Raw genomic sequence first — 24,388 nt, 5'->3', positions numbered from 1 at the left:
TCAATGCATAGCAATTGCACATGTATGCCACATGTCTTCCGCATCATAGTCACATGATGTTCTATCTGGTAATATAATGTTTGTAACATACAAGACACCTTTGCATGAACTGGCCTTTGGCCTCTGTGACCAAAAAGAAGAAGTAAGTAAGTAAGTAAGTAAGCTTTATTTCTATAGCACTTTTCACAGACCAGGATCACAAAGTGCTGCACAAAGTATAAAAAATAAAACAAATTAAAAACAACATACAAACAATAAAACACAGTAGTACACTAAAAAGCAAGATTAAAAAAGTGGGTCTTAAGTTGTTTCCTGAAAGTGTCTATGCAATGTAGAGATCGAATGGTGCAAGGTAGCTCATTCCACAGGCGGGGCGCCACAGCTTTAAAAGATCTGTCTCCACGAGTCTTAAAAAAGGTCCGAGGAACCGTCAACAAGTTCAGGTTCGACGACCTGAGGCTCCTAGTCGAAACATAAGGCTGTATGAGGTTCTTAATGTAGTCTGGCGTCTGTCCATGAAGAGCTCTAAAAGTCAGTACCAGGATTTTATAGTGCATCCTGTAAGATACAGGCAGCCAGTGCAAGCTTTTGAGGATGGGAGTAATATGTTCCCTCCTGTGGGTGCAGGTGAGCAGGCGTGCAGCAGAGTTTTGTACCACCTGCAGACGCATTAACTCCCTCTTATTAAGACATGTAAACAGACTGTTACAATAATCCAGTCTAGATGAGACAAATGCATGAATAATCATCTCAAGCTCACCATAAGTTACCATTTCACGAAGTTTTGAAATGTTCCGAATTTGGAAAAAACAATTCCTAACAAGTTGAGTCACGTGCCGCTCCATCGACATTGCTCCATCCATGAAGACACCCAAGTTGCGCAGGTTGCTCTTAACTGTGCAGCTCAGGTTTCCAAGGTGCTGCTTAATTCCAGGCACAGCACTGTCAGGAGCAACAATCAAGGTCTCAGTCTTATTGGAGTTCAATAATAGGCTGTTTTCAGTGAACCATTTTGTCACTTCGGCCAAGCAACTAGTGAGAGCGCAAAGTTTATGCGGCTCACTAGGCTTGAAAGAGCAGTACAATTGAAGATCATCGGCATAGAGATGATAGGACACCTCACTAAACTTCTGAATGACCCTGCTTAAAGGAAGTAGGTACAGCAGGAACAAAACAGGTCCCAAGACCGATCCCTGCGGCACACCCCACAAAAGCCCTGCAGAATCAGACACTACATTTCCCACTGACACACTAAAAGTTCTACCAACCAGGTAAGAGGTGAACCATTTCAAAACGCAACCCGACATTCCAACCAAATGTTGGAGCCTATTTATCAGGATGCCATGGTCCACTGTGTCAAACGCCGATGACAGATCCAATAAAACCAGCACAGAACATTTACCGGTGTCCGCTGCTATCATAAGAAGAAAAACACTCCCTATTTTACCCAGTAAATTGTGTATTCACATTGATGTACAGTGGTGTATTTTTGTTTGTTTGTTTGTTTCCTGCATTGGAATTTTAATTTTAACATGGATACATGACAATTCAAGTACATTTTCTTCTCACTATATCAATATGATGATAATAAAGTACTTTATTTCTATAGCTTGCCTTGCGATAGACTGGCGACCTGTCCAGGGTGCACCCTGCCTCTCGCCCGAAATGTTTGCTGGAGAGGGGCACCAGGGCCCCTGCTGGCCCCGATAGGGATGAGGGTGTACAGAAAATGAATGGATGGATGTATATTTTAATAGCACATTTTTAAACAAGTGTTACAAAGTCCTTTACATAAAAAAATTCTAATTAAACAACATCGTAAATGACACAAGTAACAAAAATATATATCCAGTACGTTTTCTTTATATCCATGTGCACATGAAGCATAAGATAATGGGATTAAAACTGATCAATGGATACCTCTGCAGCAAGACCTACAGTGACAGTGTTTATTGCACCATTAGGTATATCATTCCAACAGCTTTAGATAATACCCTGCAATGCTGACCTAAAAAGTAGCACAGTTGCAGAATATTTTTTAAATTACCCTTTCAGAGCTGCATAAGTCACATTTACACAAGCTGTGATAACGACTAATTTGCAATTTTAATTTTTTAGATTTAGAGTTGTTTGCTGCTGAAGGGAAACTAAGTTTACATTTAATCCGTAATGAATGCTTCTTTTAAGCAAGCGTCTTCTATCAAACTTTTAACCTCTGTATAGGTTTTCAGTGGCCTTATAGCATCCCATTTTGCCTCCCTACCACTATTTTGTCAGAAAGGCAGTTATATCATTATGTATTAAAAATATTCATCTGCAAATTAATGGAGAGGTATTATGCATGCAGCTCTATCCTGGAAATGTATTTAAATTGTATTTGCAACACAAGGTACCATCAGCGCACAGGTTAGGACCCGCAGCACATAACTTATGCTCAGCACTATTTCAGCCAAGGTTAAATGTAGGTATGAAAGAACAAAGTGGTAATAATAGTGTCACTACAAAGGATGTATGTTAATGCACTGAGCTCATCTCAGCCAGAATCCCCACCATTATAAAGCAGACAAAAAATGTCCTATCAGGCAGACAGTAGGTCTTTGGTGTGCACCTGTTTCTTGTTATAAAACTGGACTTTGACAGAAGCAATTTACAATAAATATAAAGGGTTTCAAATAACCTGTTTTACATTGTTGTGAGCAGTCATTAATCTTCAGGGGGGAAAAAAGAAAAAGAAAAAGGGATTTTGTGTTTACCATGTAAATGTACGATTAGAATTGCAGACTATGTGGTGGGTGTTGGCATCGCATAAAGTTAATGGATCAAGTTTGCAGGGTCAGTTGAAATCAATCAGAACTTGAGTTGTACCAATACCTTGTGTTATAAAACAGCACAATATTTCTCATCAAATTTATTTTCTCACATGTGATGTGTTGCTTTCAGTATGTGACTTTGTCTGAGGAAGTGGGTGGAAGTTATAGGGCCCACCAAAGGTGACTTCTTTAAGCTCAACACCCTTTATCTATGTTTGAGATTTTTATTTGGAACTTTTTGTCTACCTTCACTAAAGCTTCAGCACTTCCTATGGACAAAACAAAAAAACCACAGGGGTATGCACGAGTCTTGGCTGCATTTGGTCTCTAGTTCAATGCAAAATACTTAAACGGGAATTAAACATTCTTTTGAAAAGCAAATTTTTATATTATCTTAGCTTTTTATGTGTGTTTTGATTGAGCTATCAAACACAAAAAAGGGAATTCTTGCTTTCCCAATAAATATTGCCAAAATATTCTTCTGCATCATCACGTAGCTACTACCACTACTGTTTTCAATAGCTGCAACAAAAACAAAGCTTTTAAAAAGATTGTTCATAGAACGAGATGACAAGAAAAATCCAACAGGGAGCCAGACAAAGTCAGAGGAAGCTCAGGACAGAAGATTGAGGTTGCGACATGTTAATTACTCCTCTACAGACAGGTGTGCCAGAGATGAGCTGTAGGGTCAAAAAACTTCCAGGGAGTCATACCTCCACTCTGACGCATTTACACTAGAGGGGTAGCCCTGACTTCAACTAATGCACTCATCTTTACATGCACACACACTCGCACGTTTGTATTTCTACCCATATTACATGGACTTCTTTTCATTTTAGTAAATACATTTATACAGTTAATTTATTACCTAACCTCTAATCGTTGCTAGTCTATTCCTAACCCGAACTTTAGCTAAAACTAAATTCACACCTTATATCTAAACCTAACCCATAACTCTAAACAAGGGTTTCCACCATGTTATGACTGGGCATTGGGCCCCATAAGGCCCATTGGTCTTCAGAAGGTTAGTAACTAAGCCAGAGATGGTCTTAGGTAGACACTCACACACACCACACGAAATGGCTATAAAAGCATTAGAGCATTACAAGTGACTTCATCTAGACAAACTAATTCACTAGTCGAGGTCTATCTTAACACCTTCATTTAGTCATTCATATATTTTTTAATGTTTTTGTTCAAGTTCAATTAGTTGTATTAGATCGTTTCTCCAGAATACTGTTAATTCAAAGGTCACAGACTCATTAAATTCTTAAGCTGGGCTCTTAGATCACATTTCACATGATTGCATATATAAAGTACAGGTTCCTCGGCTGCGTAAGGAAGTCATTGCAAAAGAGATGCTGCAGAAGAACAGGAAGAAATTCACACTGCGAACACTAGCTTACTAAAGGTCACCCTGTCAGAGCAGGCCAGTCATTTTAATCTCACCTGACCTGACCTTTAATAGTGCAACATTATCTCCATTAGTGTCTACAAAAGTGGCACTCCAATTCCATACACAGGCACCTCCATATTTATGAGTGTACGGCTGTGTGCACATCTGATAGTGTTCAGTGGCCTGTGTGTGTGTGTGTGTGTGCGTGTGCGTGCGTGTGTGTGTGTGAAAGCCCTGCAGAATTTTCCAGCTTGCAGCTGGCATCCTGCCTAGCAGTGGGACAAAAGCTAGGAAAACCTAGTCAATGGCAGCCAAGGGTAATAACCAAGGGTAACTGCATGAGTGCCGGAGTCACAGAGTCAGTTCAGTGACCAGCCAAAAAAAAAGAAAAAAAGTAGAGGAGAGCCTTTCTGTGCCAGTAAAAGCTGCAGGGAAACATGATAGTAATTTTCTTTGTTAAGAGAGTTCCTAATTGGTTTAGGACTTATGTTATCGCTGCATACGAGTGGTTTAAGATATGCCTCCTTAACCCCAAAGCCAGCCACACTAAGTGGAGAGGACATGAGGACCTATGCTAGATGATGAGCAGGTCTAAATGGAAGATCGTTCGATATAATGAGCAATAGCTGCTCTCTGGGGAGAACTCTTTTGTGGCTGGTATAGTTTTTATGACTGCTTTTAATGCTTGGCATTCTGGCTAAAATGGTCTAAATTCCCATTGAACTCTCATTAAAGTGAGAAAAGACAGAAAAGGATGTGTCCCCCTTTAAAACTCACAACGGTCACATAGTCTTGTCACTCTATGTCTGCTCTTCTCTTCTTGTCTTTTACTTTCAGAGCTGAACTGTGAGTAATAGACAGTGACAGTAAACTTTCTGTTAATGAAATATGACTTTTTTTGCTTTAAAAACACTACTTATTTATCTATCAGACTCTTTATAGTTTGTCTGGAGTATGAACAGCAGGGCGCTTAGATCTTCACATGGTCGATTTGTGTTTTACTGGTAAAGGTTCAAATCCACAACAGTGATGTAGCTTCAATGTGTTGTCCTTAAGACCCCATCTGTTATGCCACTTAAGCTCTGGAGGTTTATCTTCAAATAGTTTTGTCACAACTTTTTATTTGGTCATAAAATATCTCATTGAGTGAATGTTATGCATTTTGTCAATGGAAGGCAACTTAAACTATGCATTGTGTCCTCTGTCAAAAGGTTCATGTATTCATTTGGCTCAGACACGGAGGAAGAAAAAAACTAGAAATGAAATATTAATGGTTGAAACTATGCTGGAGGAATGTTTGGGATGGGGGTTACTGAATAAATTAAATTATGTGATGTTCTGGCAAAGAAAAAGACAGTTAAAGAACAAATTTCCTTACCTGAGAAAATTTTTCTTTTAGTAAACAGCAGTGGTACGGCTATTGACTCAGACCTCAAGTGTCGTGTTCTGCTTTTTGTGCATTGTTTTAGATCTTATTTTAGTATTAGTTGATGGTCCAGATTGATCCTTTGCTTTTTTGATGTTGTTGGGTTTTTTTGTGCCTTTTTCAGCTTCTTCTGTGATCCTTTTCTTGTTTAAAATCACTTCCCCTCAGTTTGTATGCCCAGGTTCTTCCCTATCTGCACTGTATTCTCTCGCCTGGTTCTTATGTCATTCATCCACCTTCCCGTAGTTTAAAAGTCTGTCAGTTTTATTTTACTGTCACGCCAGATTTTCTTGTTCTCCACAGTCTGTTTCCTCCTGCAGGTTTCCCTGTGCTCTGCTTGCTTTGCTGTTTCCACTCAGTTTATTCCTCTGTCCTCTCTGGCCAGTTTCTTAGTTTTTGCAAGCCTCTCTTTGGTGAAAATTTGCATAGATGAAGATCAACTTCTTTACAACAGCACTTGACAAATTCTTTTTAGAAGGTGTAACTTAAGGAGCTAATTTTGTGTGAGGAAAATAATGTTTCACAATTACATATCTCCTTTAAAATGCAATACCAAAGCAGATTGAGATCATTTATATTTCATGCTTTCAAAATTTTGGGGTTTTCTGATTCAAAAAATAAGATGGCCTTCGGTCTCTATTGTAGACCCACTGGCTATGCTGAAAGACTTGATGATGTGATGTTGGTTTTGTCTTAAAAAAACTAAGATATTTCACATCCTCACATCTCAGGTGCTTAGCCTCCACAGAGAGTGAAATTGACAAGACCAAAGGCAATGCTATGGTGGAAGAATAGCAACAAGTTACAGAAACTGGGCTGCATTGGAGTTTGGAAATAGTGATTGGGGAGAGCAAAGAAGTTCAAAGTTCTTCTTCCAGTGGGAGCAGAATTATACCCCCCGGCACTGCTTATGGCAAAAGAAAGTTCAAGAGGTGTTCAGGGGAGAGAGAGAAAAGTAGGTTTGAAATAAAAAAATAAAAAAAATTGTGTAGAATCCTGCATGCTGAGCTGAATGTGGCAAAGTGCCCCAGGGGAGGCTGGAAGCACTGAGAGACTGTAACCTGAGATGAGAGGTCCCTGAGATTCAGCATCAAACCACCTTTATGATCCACTGGAGGCTATATGTGCTCTGCATTAAATCACAGAGTCAGATCTGACAGCCAATATTAGCTGTCCTCACAGTTGGATCCAGTTGTGGTTACAATGTCTTACCAGTACAATTCTCAATATTTTGTGTGGCAGACGAGGAAGATGATCTGTTGAGTAAAGAACATCTGCCTAAGGGATTGAGATGAAGAGTCTCGGAGAAACTCCTCTCCTTATACTGAGAAGTCCCTGTAAAATATGATCTAATTCCATAAAGAGGCTGCAAGTGAAAGCAATAATTATTAATTGAGTATTAGAATTTGTGCTGCCACTTTCTGACAATTTTTTTTATTCTGCAATTTATATTACTGTCTTAAGTCCCCTAAATCTTCTTATTGGTTCATCTCGCACAGCTGTGCATTTTATGACATTCGTTAATGTACTGTAAATGGCATAAAATATGACAAGAACAAGTTTCTGCCAGCACTTGCTTTTATATCACTTTTGTACCTTTTAGAAAACTTATTTATTTATTTGAAGGCAGATGTGATTTTATGTCCTCACCACGGCTGTAAAGTGCTACTTTGAAATGCAAATGAGACTTTGATTAAGGGATTTTCATGAAAAGGCTGTTGTGTATATGAGGCAGCAGTATGAAAGCAAGCATGTTTAGTGGTCCCATTTGGTCCCATGGTGTTGAATTAACACAAAATCAAGGAGTCTTGTCGGGACAGTGTAGGACACAGTAACTCATATTACTAAGCTTTACCAAAACACTCACCAGACAGTCGGTAAGACAGACATATCATTCAAAACGTGAGGGATTCCATCCATTTTCACCACTTTAGAGACTTCCGCTTTCTTGAAATAACAGGGTTTTTGTCCATTTAAGGGTAGGTTTTAAAGAAATCCTCTGGGAATCCAAATAAAATTATAGGATAGAGTGCCTGCTTAATGCCTTATATGCACTTACAGGTAAAGTGTATACTTGAAAGGTAATGGCTTTTTCCAGTCAAGTGTTACGGTGGCTCCCACGTTGTAACGGATCTCTTTCCTTCTGTCTTGCCAGAGTCCTCTTAGTGAAGGTGTGGCATAATGTAGTTCCTCCTCAGGTCTCTTATCTCATGTCAGTGCTATCCTGCACACCTTGATAAAGCTTCCCCCACCCTCCCTTGTCTTGTAACAACATTTCCACTCTGTCTGACAGGTACTGCAGCTACTGGGAGCCTGCCTCTCATCTCTCTCTATCCACAGACACACATGGATGAAGAAGGTCCTCCCACTACCCCACAAAGGCTTTTCCCCCTTCATGTAGCACTTTGGAATTGCAGTAGATCCCATGCTTTTGGTTTAAAGCAAAGTGTAATACTCTCATCCTGAATGACTGTGTTGGTGTGTGTTGCTACTGAAACCCTTCAACTGGATTAATTGGAGTAGAGTTCATTTATGGTGTGAGCAGTTATTCATGTAAAAATATAATGAGCTTAATTTAATTGACAAAGATGATTGGAAATTTTAACAATTCATAGGATTCACATAGTATTCAAGCTATTTCATTTTTTTTTTTGTTTTGGGCTATATGGCTCAACACTCAGGGTGGCATGCTCTGGCACGCAGGACTGGTAATCAGAGTAAGAAAATCGTGTCTCTTTAGTCCTGAAGAAGCATTCTGTTACCTGTTGTATGTTCACAGGCCTCATAAGCCACATGGAAAAGTCTGGAATTTGCTAAGTATGGAAAAAGAAAATAATAGTATGTTGTTGTTTTTTTCCCTGTCATTTCTAAGAGTCATCTTCTGTTGACTTTTCCTTCCAAATATTCTGTCATCCATCAATCCAATCTTACATTTATCAATTTCCATCCATTTTCCATCAAGCTTGAACTTTATAACAATATCTCCTTAAATATGTTGTCAAAGTTCAATTTAAACAAAGTGAAAAACTTCATGTGAAGAACCCTGTTCTAAGTCAATGAGGAGTTTTTGTATTGTGCACAGTGTTAGAAAATATGCATGCACATGTTGGGTTCAAATTAGGATGAAGTTAGTATATTATGGTCCAAAATGTTATTCCTGCTTCTCGGGCCTCCCACTACATGTGGAATAGCACATTAGACACGCTTGGAGCTAAAATATTTATTTGGAGTTACCACTTCATTATTACGATTTCAGAAATGTGAGTCAAGTTACAAGAATGCTTTTAAGAAACTGTAAGTGTAGAGAAATATATTTTGTAGAACCAGTCATTTAACCCAATTCTAATATCACATAAAGGATAAGAGAAGTTAAATCAAGGGATGACACATAATAAAACAACCACTGACATTTAGATTCCTTCAGGAAAGGAAAGCAATAACAGCATTATTTATAATCACAGTAAACACACCACTGTGATCACAGCTCTCTTGATAATAGACAAGGAAGGGATCAATTCTACAGCATTTATCAGAATTTAGGGTAAAGGTAGGTTTCCTGTGTAGCCTGTAATGGTGGTGGCTGAGCCCCTGACGTCGTGATTTAACCTGGCACTTTGGTGGTGGCGAGCCGCTCCTCCAAATCAAGGCTAAGTGGCGGATTCATCAGTGCCCTGTCGAGATGAAACACTCGCCCGACGGTGACACGGAGATGAGGCCCTGATTGGGACAAATACGTCTCCCTCTGGTGTCAGCTCTCATTCAGCGGCCTGAGCACAGGCTGAAAGAAAGACAAATGTTTTGATTAGGGGTCTCTTTCAATGTCACAGCAGCCAGTGAAGAAGAATGAGATGAGGCTGTCTCCAAGGGAAGCAATAGCTGCAGACGATGAGAGGAAAATGGATGTCTCCACTGTCTGGAGGGTGTTGAATGGGGCTTCTGAGTCAGAGAAGGGGCTTTGAAATAGTCTCTTTTAATGAGACTGCATTCCTGTTTCCAGAAGACCATTTCAATTTGAGCTTTATGATTGTAAAAGTACCAAGAGGTAATAAATAAAACCTTTGTGCAATGTATCAGTGACATTGGAATAGTCTGTCTGTCCGCCTGCTTTTATCTATTTGCCTATCTGTCTGTCTGTCTATGTAGTCTTTATGAAATATGACCTCAATCATTGTGTTCCACATACCATCTGGAATATATGTATACATTTTGCAAAACACTTAGTGATTTACATGTATTTCAAGAACAACGTCCCCTTTTAACATTTATTTTTACACGTCTTTGTTTCAAATAGCTCTGTAATGTAGCATATGGTTGTTAACTGTAAAATAGGCATTTAGAAAATACATTTATGCAGGGTTTGGTATTCATGTTAGAAGTAAATATACAATTAATTTAATTGGGAAGAAATACATTTTAACTGTGCTCATTTAGTAAACAAAAATAAGAAAAAATACAAAATACATGTTTGCTCATTGCAAGAAAAGACAGTTGTCCTAAATATTTAGAGGCTTTGTATGAAATTATTTACATTCTTGCAATACTTTTCATCTTTAGATACCCTTTTCCCACTTCAAAGCACCTACAGAAAATGTCTCTAGGTCAATTTGCCTCTTCATCAACTGGCACTAAAAGTTTATACCATTGTCATTTTGTCTCTTCCCAGCTTTATTTTGCATAAAAAAGTCTTTTGTACATTAAGCTAAGGCATATTTGCTACATTTCTTTGTGGTGTACTGCTTTTATTAATTGTGGAGATAAATGGCCATACAAATTCTCAATGGCAGTAAATACCTAAAAATAAATAAAAAAAATGTTTTTCTGAACTTCCAGGCACACAGACATATTCTGCTTGTCCTACTTTTTCCAAGAGCTTTGACGTATCTCTTTATTTAATCTCAGTCACTGAGACAAAAATGCTCCTCAATGTCATGAAAGTCAAGACTTTCACTTTTATGTTGTCAGCCCTAAAAACTATGAGTTATGGCTGCACAAAGGGCAGTTTAATTCACCTGTCTGTGTCTGTGAATCCCCCGTAAAAGAAAAATTGGACTCTGCCTCAGAATATACGATACTGTATGCCCTATTGAACTAAGACCCTCTCTGCCCACCATCCATCAAGTCAGTCAGCTGAGTCTTTTTCAAATGCTCATCTTACCTTAATGAATGTGATCAATCTCAATGCAGACCGACTTTGAACACTTTTAAAGGCATATCTCCTTTTAAAAACATGCTCTTGATGCTCCCATGGTGGACCATCAAGTGCCTTTATGTCCAGACACTCATTGAGCACTGAAGACTTCATATGTCAGAGACAAGACAATAACAAGGTTGGCCCTGGGCTCTTAAAACAAACATTTAAAGTAATACTCCCATGACAGAATGAACTGAAGAGGCAAGAGTCAGGGGAGAGGGGGACATGGACAAAGAAACCATATAATGATGTCACAGAAAAACAGAAGAGACCTTTCCTGTTCAATCAGTCGCCATCTGAACCCACAAACTCCTCTTCTCCAGCACTCCAACTCATTTGCATCTCTTTTATGTCCCCACTTCCTATTATGCAGAAGTGTATGCTAAAAATGTAGTCTGGTCTGCAAAGTGAATCTCTCTCTGTTTCCCCACTTTTTAATCAATAGCAGCCAGGGGAGGAGGGTTAGGTGGTACTCAGTTGCATTTATGCTAACTAGAATATTTGAACCATTCTCTTTGAACCGAAGGTTACCTAGGAAACCACCCCGCAGGAGTTACCATTGTATAACTGTAATTACAATCAGCGGCCATAGGTCTTGTATTTACAGAACTTATGAACACAAAGTCTCATATACATCCAGCAATTAGATTTCTTTTGGTGCGCTGTTATATTTGAGGTCGCTGCCTCTGTTGGCTTAGAAACTGTCAGGCTTGCAGACCTTTGCTCTTTATTAAAGCACATCCTTCATTTATCAATCCGTGGAGGATTAGTTTGTTTTGGATTTTGGGAGAATAATCCATTCCACGCCTCTGGATTTCTTAATGAACTTTGTTTCCTATTTCATATGAACTGCAGATGAAGATGCAGCTGCCTAAAGGGATTAAGCGAGGCGTTCGTTGCCCCGGATCCTCTACTTTTTGATGTCCATGAAATCTCCCTTCTTCTGGCCATGTTGCTGATGATAAAGAGAATGCCCTCAAGGCCCTTCTCTCTGTTGCCATTTCTAATTTTTAGAAGCCATCATTGGAGGCTATCCATCTCGATTGCGCCCTGGCAACTGCCATGCTCTGTTAATGTGCGGGTGTGAGAGAGGGCAGAAATGCAGTCTTCCAGCAGCACCGATGTTTATCTTCCCTGCTCCATAAATTTGCATTCCCACAGATAAAATTTACTCATAATGGCAAGCATCACAGCATATACGGGCCAAGCATATTATCAGTCTGTATACAGTGTTTGTTTTACAAGTGGACAGGCAGGGAAAGGAGAATTTGGACATAACGATAAGACTGATAGTCACACATGCCTCCCTTTATTGGCCTGGTTGAAGCTTTATGAAATATTCATGATTGGTTTCTAACATAGGCTGCACCTTAGGGATTGCAATTTCTTTTAGATGAGATAATTAGTTGATTTGGCTAAATCAACTCTTGGACAAATACTTCATCAGATTTTATGTTACAATGTTTTTTAAAGTATGTTGGATTATTTTATTGCAGTGTCTGACCATTAACAAAACAAACCAAATCACTTCTCATACCTAAAAGTACATTCATGATGAAGACAATGGTAAAAAACATTGAAACCATTGTTATCAGTGGCGTTTTCTGATATGGGCAACATGGACAACTGCCCATGGTGGCATGAGCCAATAATTTATTGTGATTTTTCCACAGTCTACTCAGTCAATTATAGGACAATCTTCTTATAGGAGACCAGTGCTGATGAAAAGCCATCTCTCCTGAACTGGGACCAGAATCCCCATAATTGGAAATAGGGTGCAAGTTAAAATTTTCACAAAATAATATATGATTATACTGTATGTATATTTTTTCCTTATTTTTGTGATTATCTCCATATTTCATTAAAATTATAAATTAGAACCCATGTACGTATATATGGAGGCATCTATTATTTGCTTCCTTGCAACAAAGAGGCACAAGGAGGTCCAGGTTCAAATCCTGGACAAATTCTGCATTAAGTTTGCTTGTTATCTTTGTGCATGAGTGGGATCTCGCCAGTTCCTCCAACAGTCCAAATCAAATGACTGCCAATTAGACCCTCTAATTTGGTCCTTTGGTATGAATGTGTATATATACCATACGATTATTATTTTTCTTTGTTTTATTCTGGTTTGAATGATTTGAACCAAATGTCTTCCATTCACAATTTAGTCATCTGTACCTATTTGTCAGAGTTTTGCCTGAGGTTACATTGCTAGTAATCATTTAGGATGTGGGTGTCAAGAGTAACAATATTAGTGGCCCAATTCTATTCTTTTTTTTCAGTTTTCTCTCTTTTCTTCTTTGTAATTGAGCATTACTTCCCTTTGGGAAGCTGTAGTAAAAAAATCAAGTTGAACTTAGCTTCAGTCAATTAGCATTTACTTATTGCAAAAGTTTTATCTTGCAACTAAGGTCAAACTAGGAAAAAGTTTAAGACAAGCTGGTCAAATTGGTCAGAGAATGCACTTTCCTTTTCCGTGCAGGGTGCATCTCTTTATTGTGGTTTAAACAAATAGCCCACCAGGAGGCCCTGCAGGAGGAGGGAAAGCTTTTCATTTCACCGTAAGCCCTGTGATCATCTCACTGCAGTCTATAAGTATAACTCGATTTAGACCCTATAACCTCACAACTTTAACAAGACGCCTGTCACCTATGGCAACACTGAGTAAGAAAGATGACAATTCTCCCACATACACAAACACACACACACACTTGCACCGGTTTTTCTTGCAGATACTTCAACTTTCTCACCAGCTCAACCCCACTGGCAGCAACGAAATAAAACAAAGAAACTGTGGTCCTGGGCTGCTAAATAACAAAACACGCCACCACCTAACCCTCTCCTCCATATTGTGACGCTTTCCCCCCATGCTTCTAAATTGCTGGTATAAACTGCTCCGGCCAGAGGGGTAATAGTTTTTGATAATGATCACAGGCCAAGCTTTGTTGCTGTGTGGCCACATGCCGCACAGACAGCATGCTGATTATTCTTCTGAAGTGGCCTGAGTGTGTGTCTGTAACGGCAATTTTGAGGCCTGATTGGCAAAGAGCGATGAAATTGGGGGCAGTTACCACCGAGGGGGGAAATACTGATGGAGTGTGTCGAAATGCAGCAGCCGTCTGATGGTAAACAAATTATCCAACGTGAAATGACAACATTAGGGAAAGCAAAGTATTGGTCCACTCTGTGGGTATGGCTTTTTGCTCAGTTTTTAACTGACTGCTGTTCTCTTTACAGCATTTAAGAACTGGGCACTAGTTGTCACAGATCTATGGCCTCACTTTCCTGAATCCTGGCTATTCTAACGTGGTAGCTGGATTTAATACAGTCCCTGTAATTTAGCTTGCAGCCTATAGAAAAAAAAGCATGCCGAAGGTGCTAAAAATGTGTTATATTTTCCCACACTTTAAAATGCTGATAGTTTTTCATCTTTGTTTTTATCTCGGATTTGCTGACAGTTGTTTTGTGTTGTGTCATTTGAATGGATGAAAAAATTACTTCCAATTGCATAAATTGTGCTTTTGATAGCTGTAGTACTTTTAGATGTTTGAGTGAGCACTTTGCTTTTAAAAGTAAGGTAGCTTTTTCATAATGATTCATGATAAAATTGTTGAATTTGGTGAATCCAAAGGGATAAAGGAAGCATTTTTTTCTGCTTTTGTCACTAATCTTTCTTGCAGCAAGAAGTTTAATCTCATTTCTTTTCTTTTGTTTTGAAGGTCTAGCCATTGTACTTAGGCAGGCTGTTGCAGAGGAGGGAAAAAAAACCCAACAAAAAATCAGAAAAGTCACAAGGTTGTCTGAGGCTTCGAGCCACAGATAAAGAGGATCTGACTGGTCTGTGTTTGATATTTTTACACACTGTTTAACTGATAAAACAAGCATGTTCACATTTCTTTTTCATTCATTCAGTCAGTCAGTTATTTATTCAGTTGCTTCAGTTATGATGCATTTGTCATGTCATAAAGAGGAGTCCGGTTGTTTTCTCTCTGTTACTTGCTACACCTTCCAAGGATAAAGACTGGACAGATGAGGTGGTCATTTTTGTTTGTGCTGTGATAGCCATGGAAGGATAAATCTGGTAGACAGAGATTTATTTGGCAGACGGGATAGAAAGATGGATGAATGTTGCTACCCTGATGTAAATACTTGAGCCTCTCTTACACGTGTCACTCTTTTTCTCTACTGCCCACTTACTCGGAGGATATTAGGACATTTTTTCTTCTGAAAACCTAGCCAGGCTTTAAATTGCATTAATGTGAACGGGACAATCTAATTAACTGACAAGTTCTTGCTAGGTGACTCAAAATTGACTTTCTTCATTGTATTTTAAGAACTTTTGGGGAGGAATTCAGGAATTATAGCAAATCAGCAACGATTGCTTAATACTTTATATATGAATATATATATATTATGTGTGTGTGTGTCTGCGTGTGTGTGTGTGTGGGGGGGGAGGGGGGGTGCGTGTGTCTGTGTTAGAATGGAAATTGTTCTGTGATCTGACATTCTGAAAGGACAAACTAAAAAACAAAAGATATGTTTACAAAGACACTTTGGAAGATGGCAGTCCTCACATTCTCTGCACTGACATAATAGTTGGAGTACAATACAAGTGTCTCTGTTTTTGTCACTCCCCCTCAATGAGACAAAGTATGCGACAATCACAGCAAAAAGAGTTTATCTTTTAAAACTCATCAGATTAAAGCCACATTTTAAATAAGAAAATGAAGAGCCAATCATACTCACACACTGATGCCTTGTTTTGTCCACAAAAGCAACATGAAGTCGTCCTTGCTTTGCAACCCTGTGCTAATTTTCACCGCATCCACATGTTTTGGTTAGAATTTTAAAGGAAAAAGGCTATTTTGGTATTTGTAGGTCAGCATGATTTTGGAATTTCCTTTGCAGAGCTGAACGATCCCAAAGGGCCTAGTTATAAACTGGTGGCACATGCTAAACAACTTTGGATAGAAAATATGCCCTTTACGTGTCTGGGTGAATGCATGTCATTGTATGTGTGCTTCAGTTGATAGGCAGAATTCTAAAGTAGAAATCAGTACCCCTCTGTATTCCTGTGTCTCTTTATTCTGACTCCCCACTGCCCACCTCCCCACACACTCATGCATAAACACACTTACACACACTCTGCTACCATGTGTACACCAAGCAACCCTTTACTGTTTCTGTACCCCGTTCCCCATTAACACACCTCTAATGGAGTTCACTCCGCAGTGCTTTCTGCCTGAACACGCTGCGGAGCGGTACAGTTAATAGCAGCTGCACAGTTGGAATACATGGGTGTGAGCTCGAGTTAATGTATGCTGGTGAAGCGGCGTTGGCAGACAAGATTGTGTTATCCGCTGTGGTGTGTACGGGCCCAGCCCATCTGCACGGTGACATCCTGCATAAATGAACCAAGCTGAGCTATGATAGCTGTCTCTTAGCCTGCGCTTTAATCCCACTGCTCCACTCCTGCGTGATTGCAGAAACTTGTCTTTGTATCATGAATAGTGAAATGATGGGCCGCATTTGTAAGGCACCCTTTAGCGTTCCCTGCAACATGCATTTGACAAGAGGTTTGACTGAAATTGGTTGAAATGGGAACACTGTGCACTTTTGTCAAATTTGTCTCTCTCGTTCATCATTTGAAAGATTGAAGACATCACTTGTTCTCCTAGTTTTTGAACTTTTTCTGCCCTCGTGTCTAGATTAGTTTAAAACGGCAAGCTAATCGGATCTAACCTCTCCCTTCTTTTTTTCTGTCAAGGGGTGGAGGCCATGTTTTCCCAGCAGCCCGAGGACTTGGTGGTAGTGGCGGGTCAGCCGGTGACGTTACCATGCACCATCCCCGGATACCACGGCATCGTCCTGTGGATCAAAGATGGACTGGCACTGGGAGTTGGCAGAGACCTCTCTGGTAAATATTTGCATGCCTTTACTTTTTAGCATATTACCCTGAACTTATGTATCATTTGTTGTTATATTTCAACTAATAAGACTGAAATGAAACATTAACATTTGGACACTGCGTTCTTGACATGTAGCTAGCATTTTTTTTCAAAAACAAAACATGGCCTGTTGCAACAAGCAACATTCCATGTTTGTCACCATTTGTTATTGTTGCAGGCCTATTTGCCAATATAAAGTTCAGGTGTTAGATTCTGGCAACAATCAAGCTCAATAATTTTTTTTTCTTTTCTCTCTTTCTACCAAAAAGTGCTTGACAATAGTTTTCAGTCTGGTGCATATGTCTCAGTTTTGTTTACCAAGACTTCATAATTATAATTTTTTTTGTTGTGTCTGTTGCTTTGTCTATATATTTGAAATGTCTTGAAGTTCCAGTGTTCAATGTGCAGTAGAATTTAAAATTTATTGATGTTTGAGAGAGCGTCCTTGCATTATTGTTCCATTACCATTATGTTACTTCAATCAGTAAATTTTATTTGTATAGCACTTGTCAGCAGCAAGGCATTTCAAAGTGCTTTCCATCATAACAAACACAAAAACACAAAGTCATGCAACATAGAATCAACAATTACATTAAGTCAAATACCATCATTAAATTCGTAATTGATTACGTTTCAAATACAACTCTAAACTCTGCATTTACTTTAAAATGGTCTCAAAACAATAATATCGTTTATCACAATAACGTCTCGGACAATTTATTGCCCAGCAAAATGTGTTACTGTGACAGGGCTATTCAGCAATATAAAGTTCAGGTGTTAGATTCTGTCAACAAGGCAGTCATTAATGAATGAACATGTGAATTAACAAGTCTGTACAAGAAAAGGGTGGCAGGAAAATGCCATTGATAAAAGATGAACTATAAGAGATCTTGTTTGCTGTTTGACATAAACCATGTAGGGGACGCAAGAAACACGTAGGCGATGGTGCTCTCGTCAGATAGGATCAAAAAGAATTTTGCATGCATGAAAAGACCTACATGTGATCGAAAATGTATGTTGCACATCACCCTGAACACACCATCTCTCCACTGAAATGGTGATTGGTGGTGGTGCATCATGCTTTTCTTCAGCAGGCACAGAGACTGGTCAGACGTACCTAAATGCAGGCTGCTGAATTTCAGACTGCTAAATGACATTTTGAAAAGTAGCTGGCCTCCACCTAATTACATCACATCCCATGCGTAATTGTGTTAATTGCTTAATTTGAAGCAAAGGGACTAGTGCGCTGTTATTTAGCAACCTGATGGCCCATCCATCCTGGCTTTATACAGAAAGTGTTCATATGGTTTGCCAACCTTTTGAAGAAGAAGAATATGTTCACCTTGATTATTAAATTCACCCAAAGCATTTATCCATTTATATCTGTACTCGGTCCCTACCATTATTCTATCAATACAGGCTTTTCATTTTAGAGCTTTTCAATTTGCCTCACACTCCTCCACATTGTAACCACTGGATGTAATTGCAATTCAAGGCACAATGACTCAATATTCAGTTGTGGCCAATCTCAAATACAAAATATTCTGCATGGTTATGAATGATTAAATATGAGCTGCAATAGAGATTAAGGGTTTTCTACCCTTTGACCTTTAGCAAATAGTCCTCTTTCAGAGATGTGGTGTGTGATTAAACCTCAGAGACTGACAAAGCCCCAGTAAAGCCATCCTATTCTTTCTTCGTGTCCTTATTAGGCCCCAGGGGAAGACTGAGAGGTGGCTGTAAACAATAGTCCTGCAGCCATCAAGTCTCCTTTGGAGGAAGAAGATGCAGACGGGGAGAGTACTTATGATTGTTTGAGATAGAATGGAAAGAGAGAGGGAGGGGGATATAGAGAGAAAGAGACAGAGAGCGAGTGTAATTTTATATAGGCTCAGAGTAGAGCAGAGATGTTTATCCTCTTCAGCTTTTATTGATTTAACAAGACAAAATGATCAAGATGAAATCTCATTTCCACAGCAGGGAAGGTAAGATGAATGGACAAAAAAAAGAGGAAAAAAGAGAACATTGAGTCTTCACACTTAAGGGAACTACATTAGATCAGCCTTTAATAAAACATCTTTGGATAGCTTAAAACTCGTGGACAAGAAGGAGCATTCTCGGCCCTCTCCACAACCATTTTCTCCTCCAGAAGAGAGTGATTGAGGAGGAAAATAAGGATAGTTAAAAAAGGGAAGGATTTGTGTGAAGAAAAATAGCCGCCAGCCTAGAGAAGAAAGGTTTTCTAAAATCACCAATATGTTACAGACAGGGGGCTGAGTGCCTTCTATTGAGACAGATGACACTTTTTCAAAATAAGGCACTCCACAGCTGTCCTTTTTTATCACTCCTGCCTACCTAAACACGCCACGCATGCAGCGGTAAAAGAGCAATGGTACATCGCGGCGGAGACGCACACAATGAAAGGAAAGTGGCAGCTGTATACGTAAAAAGTGCGACGAATCAAATGTCGCACGGAGCATTTCAATAATATAGGTCTGCTCGGCTATTCATAGAAAGAAGCTGTGTTGGCAGCATCCTCCGCCTGGGACCTGTTTCCATTCACAGGAGCAGTGATTAAACTGAGAGAACTCTTTCACCATTCAGAGCGAGAAATCATAGCACAAAAGCCAATGATTCCTATCTGTCCCTGAATTTCCTCTTCATTCCCCCTTTGTGCCACGCTTTTCAACTCTAATTAAAGAAAAGTGAAGTAGCCCTCAACATACCAATCAATGCCATGAATATGCATGATGCAGAACGTATCTGCTGTACATGCTGGTGACAACACACTTGTCAGATATAAGCAAGGTCCCTTGAAAACTAAGGTGGCCGTTTACATTTTTGACGAGGTAACGCCAGCCGGGCTTCTAAAAGCAACTTTGTGTTACGCCTGATTCTCAAGAGAGCAAACTTAGCTCTGGTCACCTGTTTGCAGCTGCAGCAAAGCCTGCTTTGATTACGTGGGGTAAAGCGGGTACAGTGCAAAGCGGGTACCAGGTGAATGATGCGAATCGCCAAGCCAAGCTTCAAGTGTCTTCATACTAACAAAACCCACATGCACACACACATTGATTCACCCTCAAGACAAATCCATTGCTCCCTGATGGATTCATTACTCCTTAATGGGACTATTTTACATTGTTTGCTTTGGGTAACACATTGTGTGTTTGAAATGTGCTGAGATCCAAGATCAATGGCCCTTTCTAGGTGCACGTCACATCTGCAGAGGGTGATCAGTCTTCATGTGTGCCACAGTGTAATTTCAATCACATTGACAAAATGCATAATCAGGATGCTTATATGGTGGCAAAACACATTAGGATGTTTCAATTCTTCGAAAATGAGATGATAACATCCTTATCTTTTACTATCCATCATGGATGCAAATTTTTTTTTTTTCCCCCGTTTGGATCCGGTTAATGCATCAAGATGAAACTGGAAGGCGGCCACATCTCCACACAGCAATATTACTCTTAGTATGCCAGGAGCACAGATGAGGTAACTGGCACGGTAATCTGTTTGTGTAACAGAAATCTGCATGGCTTATGTGAAGCCACGATTAAGACAAGCCAAACAAAGTGTGTGTGAAGTTCATCCTCGTCTCTTTGGAGGGTGCAGTTAACTCAAGGCTGTTTGACCAGAGTCAGCGCAAGTTCACATCATACAGAGTCGTGCAATGATCATTATCCTTCTGATCCGCGGTGGTATTACTGCCTTGGCTCTCATCAGTGAACATAAAAAAAACTGGAGCAAAAATCTCTCTCCGGGTGACTTTGTGGTTCTTATGTATCTTCAGGCACTGTTGTTAGGTTGAAAGAGCAGTCCATCCTTTGGCTAGTTTCAGATCATCATGGTTAAGTAGGTCTGAGTAAAACCACCCGCCGTTAAAATAACACGAAAATTAAAAACACAATTTTATAATTTCTTTAAGATAGAGAGCAGTTGGATGGAATAATGAGTATTAGTTTTTGCACTTCTATGTCATATAACCAAGAGTGAAAAGTTATCAATCCTCATAGAAGTGGAAGGCTAACATCCAGTCAGACAACAGCCTAGTCCTCCATCTAGATGATTTTAGCTGTTTAAAACAACTCAAATTGAAAGTGTGCACATTCATATTATACAAACAGATCATGTTTGTATAATATCAAAGCAGATATCAACCACCTAAACTTTCACAAGAGTGCATCTGTTTTCAGGACTGAACATGTTCTATACTACTATGATGTTTTTGTTGGTCCGACTGCCTGCTATATCAGTCTACCTCATCAGATGATTGTGAGTCCACTGGGATAACTTGCAACAACTGTATGACCCAAAAGAACAAACAAGTTTATTATATTTTATTCAAAATGTTTATGTTTACTCCCCTCTCGGTGGACAAGTTGGAGCTGATCAGCTGGATTGATGTAGCTGAGAGTTTTGTTCACCATAGCTGTAGCTTTGTAACACGTATGTCTGAGAAACCAGGACCAAAGTTAACAATGGTTTCTTGTAAAAGTGTAGACTTTGTGGTATCCCCATGTGGACTGTTTTTTAAATTACTAAATTGCTAGTTTGCATCAAAGTTTGAACTATAGAAAAGTTTGGGTTGATGCTACACTCATTTCCACACCATAACTGTGACTAAGAGTATTTCCAAAAGTAGAAATTGTCGCTGTTGTTAAGTGGGACAAATGCAGCCCAGTTGGTTAGTTTCTGCACACTGACCAGCAGTGTGCAGCAACAAGTGAGACAGGATTGCCAGTCATCATGGCAATCCTGTCAGCCAGAGCCACCATGTCTGGCTTGTAATCACAAAAATGCACAAGGTTTGAAGTTTTGAAAGTATAGATTTTAAAAGCATAATTTTTGATACAATTAAAAACAGACATTGACTAATCCTTACTAAGATTTTTAGTATTTTATGATTTAGTTTTGTTTAGATTAAAGCCTTCTTCAGTTTTACAAGTAAAAGTAAAGTCATAGAAAGATTACATCATCTGGTCCTATTTCTTAGCAAAGCATCATGCAGCAGATCCTCGATCTAATGCCGCTGCTTATTTTTTGCCTTCCTCTGTTTACCTTCTCCCTTGGTTTAATATTTGTGTTGAGGCGTTCTTTTGTCCTTCGTATTTTTACTGTATAGACCCTTAAGATTAAAGGCTTCACGTAGGAGGATGAAATGCACAGAGTGGCTTAATCGGCTGTAACTCACCCCACCAGCCTATAATGAGACCCACTTCATGCTCTATTAAAAGCTGCTGGATTCAATGAAGCCGAATTCAGTAATTGGACACAGAGCATATGATGGGTTTTGCCGTAGACACATCCATGAACTTAATAGCTGTTATACCACTGCCCACTCTATCTGGGAGCTAAAACAGAAAATCACTAAAGGCCCGGGGTTTTGAGGAATCTCCAAGGTGACTGTAGGTTAGGAGTTTCGGAGAAATCCATTTTTACCCCCTTATTATTTGTTGCCCTTAAGTATCAGTCTAACCTTACACGCCTAGGTAGAAACTGGCAGATTTCTTTTAGGTGTGATTGATGAGCAAGGAGGAAGTGAGTCTAAAGTCTGAAGTTTTGTTTCGCAGAATATTGGTTGAAGCTTTGTGTGCAGCCTGGCAGTGTGTTCCAGAAAAAAAAAAATCTTCATCCAATCTCTGGTTTTATCATCAATCAATTACACAAGGACAGCTGGAAGAAAAAGCTCCACTCAGTTGGAAATTCTTCTCATTCTTTGAAGTACAATATTTATGAACATAAATTCTCCTTGCGTTCCATAAATTCTTCCCATAATAATCAGGACGAAGAAGCTAGGTAAAAAACAAAATAGAAAAGGGATCTTGAGAGAAGAAGGTTTCCGAAGACATGTTACATACCCCACCAGTGCTCACAGGTTAAACAAATGTATATTTTAGCTTATTTGCCCCTGTGGAGACATACACTTCACAACACATGGGCTATGCAAATTTTTATATTAGCTTAAGAGGGATATCTTCAAAACCATCTGTCTTGACATCCTAGGTCTCCTGGATATTCCTCTGCTTTCTTCTGCTCTTATTAAACTGTAAATCATTTCACGGAGTAATCTTGAAACAACTCGAACTGGAGCTGCTCCTGTTTACTGTTGCAGTAAAACATGGTTCCTCAGCATACAGCAACTTTCACAGCAGCTCAATTACACTGCCAGGAGTGTTGTAAAAATGTATTGTGAGTAAATTAACAAATGAATAATCTAGCCACATAAACTAATAAAGTAATCTATCCTCACCTCCCTTTAAATTATCTTCTTTTTCAGCTCAGTTAATGTGCTTGTGCCAGTGCTGTGTAAGACAGTTTGCAGAAGACTTATTCTTTTGATACATGAGAATAAGAAGTAAGAAAAGAGATACAGAAATGTACTCATTTGCTTTTGTCAGATGAACTGTATTTTGACACTGAAGGTGAGATAAAATAAACAAACTGTTTACATTGCAGGCTATCCACGTTACACAGTGATTGGCGACCATGGCTTAGGGGAGCATCATTTGCGCATCCAGCGTGTCGAGCTAATGGACGATGCAGTGTTTGAGTGCCAGGCTGTCCAGGCTGCCATGAGGTCCCGTCCTGCCCGGCTCACTGTGCTGGGTAAGTCAGAACTAAGTACACACAGCCATCAAACAATACAGCTGTGGAAGAGCCAGCCACCATTCAGTCACAGCTGAGCAAGCTCGTGTTTTTGTAGAGATTTCAACATTACGTGGTACCAAAAATACCACATAATGGGTTATTAGAAAAACAAAAAACTATTATTCAGGACAGAAACACTATACGGCCATCGTTTGTCTTCTGTTAATCCAAGATCATGTTTATGGAGTAACCATTCCAAGAAGAAGACCCTCAGACATCTCTCTTTGGCTCTTTCGGAAATATTCCAAAGCATTCCTAAGCCAGAAGGAATAAACAGAGGGTTGGTTATTCCCCATTTCAACTTTACCCTGACTACTTAAATGTACATTTACTCCTGTCACTGTTAGAGCTTTGCTTTTTTTTTTTTTTGTTCAGCCTAGACATAAGTAGGCGTCATGTACCTGTAGGTATTATGAAATTGATAACATTTTTAGAAATAAAAATAAAAACATTGGTTTGGTCACAGAGCTTACACTATGTACTCTATATGAAGTCACTCAATGACAATGAGTGATTTGTGTAGTTGTAACAAACTTTTTTTAAAGGATTTCAGATCAAAGAGTTGTTGTTTAGTTTATTTAGCAAGAGGAGAATACAATAGAAGGGCTCTAATCATTATTGTAACACTAGAACAATCACTTGCGGTTCTTTTACAGTAATTTCACTTCTGAAGACCAAACCCATTTAAAGACGCATTTAAAGACACTTCCTAGTCATGTAAAGTTTGCAACACCTAGAATTTGTTTTATAATTTAAGTTTGCGTGACATGCTCCAAGTAAACATAATCGCTCAACATCCCCACTCCACAAAACTATGACCAGTAGTTCAGGATAAATAAAAAAAAAGTAATTTTTCTGTGCTAGTGCCTTTTCTGGTTTAAATTTCTGTTCAGGTGTTAGGCCTGTACCCTGGTAAATGCAGTGTAAACGGACATTGTAAATAATGGCCCTGGAAAACTA

The 24,388-nt window shown here is 39.2% G+C and overlaps 1 protein-coding gene and 1 long non-coding RNA gene across 16 annotated transcripts in view; one reads left to right on the top strand and one right to left on the bottom strand.

Annotated features, from left to right (window-relative positions):
* The window catches only part of kirrel3b (kirre like nephrin family adhesion molecule 3b), a 225,514-nt gene that overhangs the window by 127,211 nt on the left and 73,915 nt on the right, over positions 1-24,388 (top strand). For all 15 annotated transcript variants that reach the window (XM_081614154.1, XM_017308241.2, XM_008425956.3 and 12 more), the window contains 2 exons: positions 16,594-16,743; positions 23,237-23,386. In XM_081614154.1, coding sequence (XP_081470280.1) covers positions 16,594-16,743; positions 23,237-23,386 — 300 coding nt within the window. The remainder of the gene's footprint in view (positions 1-16,593; positions 16,744-23,236; positions 23,387-24,388) is intronic.
* Positions 9,144-12,112, bottom strand: LOC145554462 (uncharacterized). The gene is made up of 2 exons (XR_014090418.1): positions 11,096-12,112; positions 9,144-9,410 (listed from the first exon to the last, which is right to left on the bottom strand). It is a non-coding gene; the product is annotated as an uncharacterized LOC145554462 (long non-coding RNA).

Source organism: Poecilia reticulata, chromosome 13 (genome assembly GCF_904066995.2).
Source record: "Poecilia reticulata chromosome 13, P_reticulata-male-v2, whole genome shotgun sequence".
NCBI classification, from domain to species: Eukaryota; Metazoa; Chordata; class Actinopteri; order Cyprinodontiformes; family Poeciliidae; genus Poecilia; species Poecilia reticulata.
The sequence above is the reverse complement of the archived record's forward strand: the minus strand, read 5'-3'. Positions and strand labels throughout refer to the sequence as shown.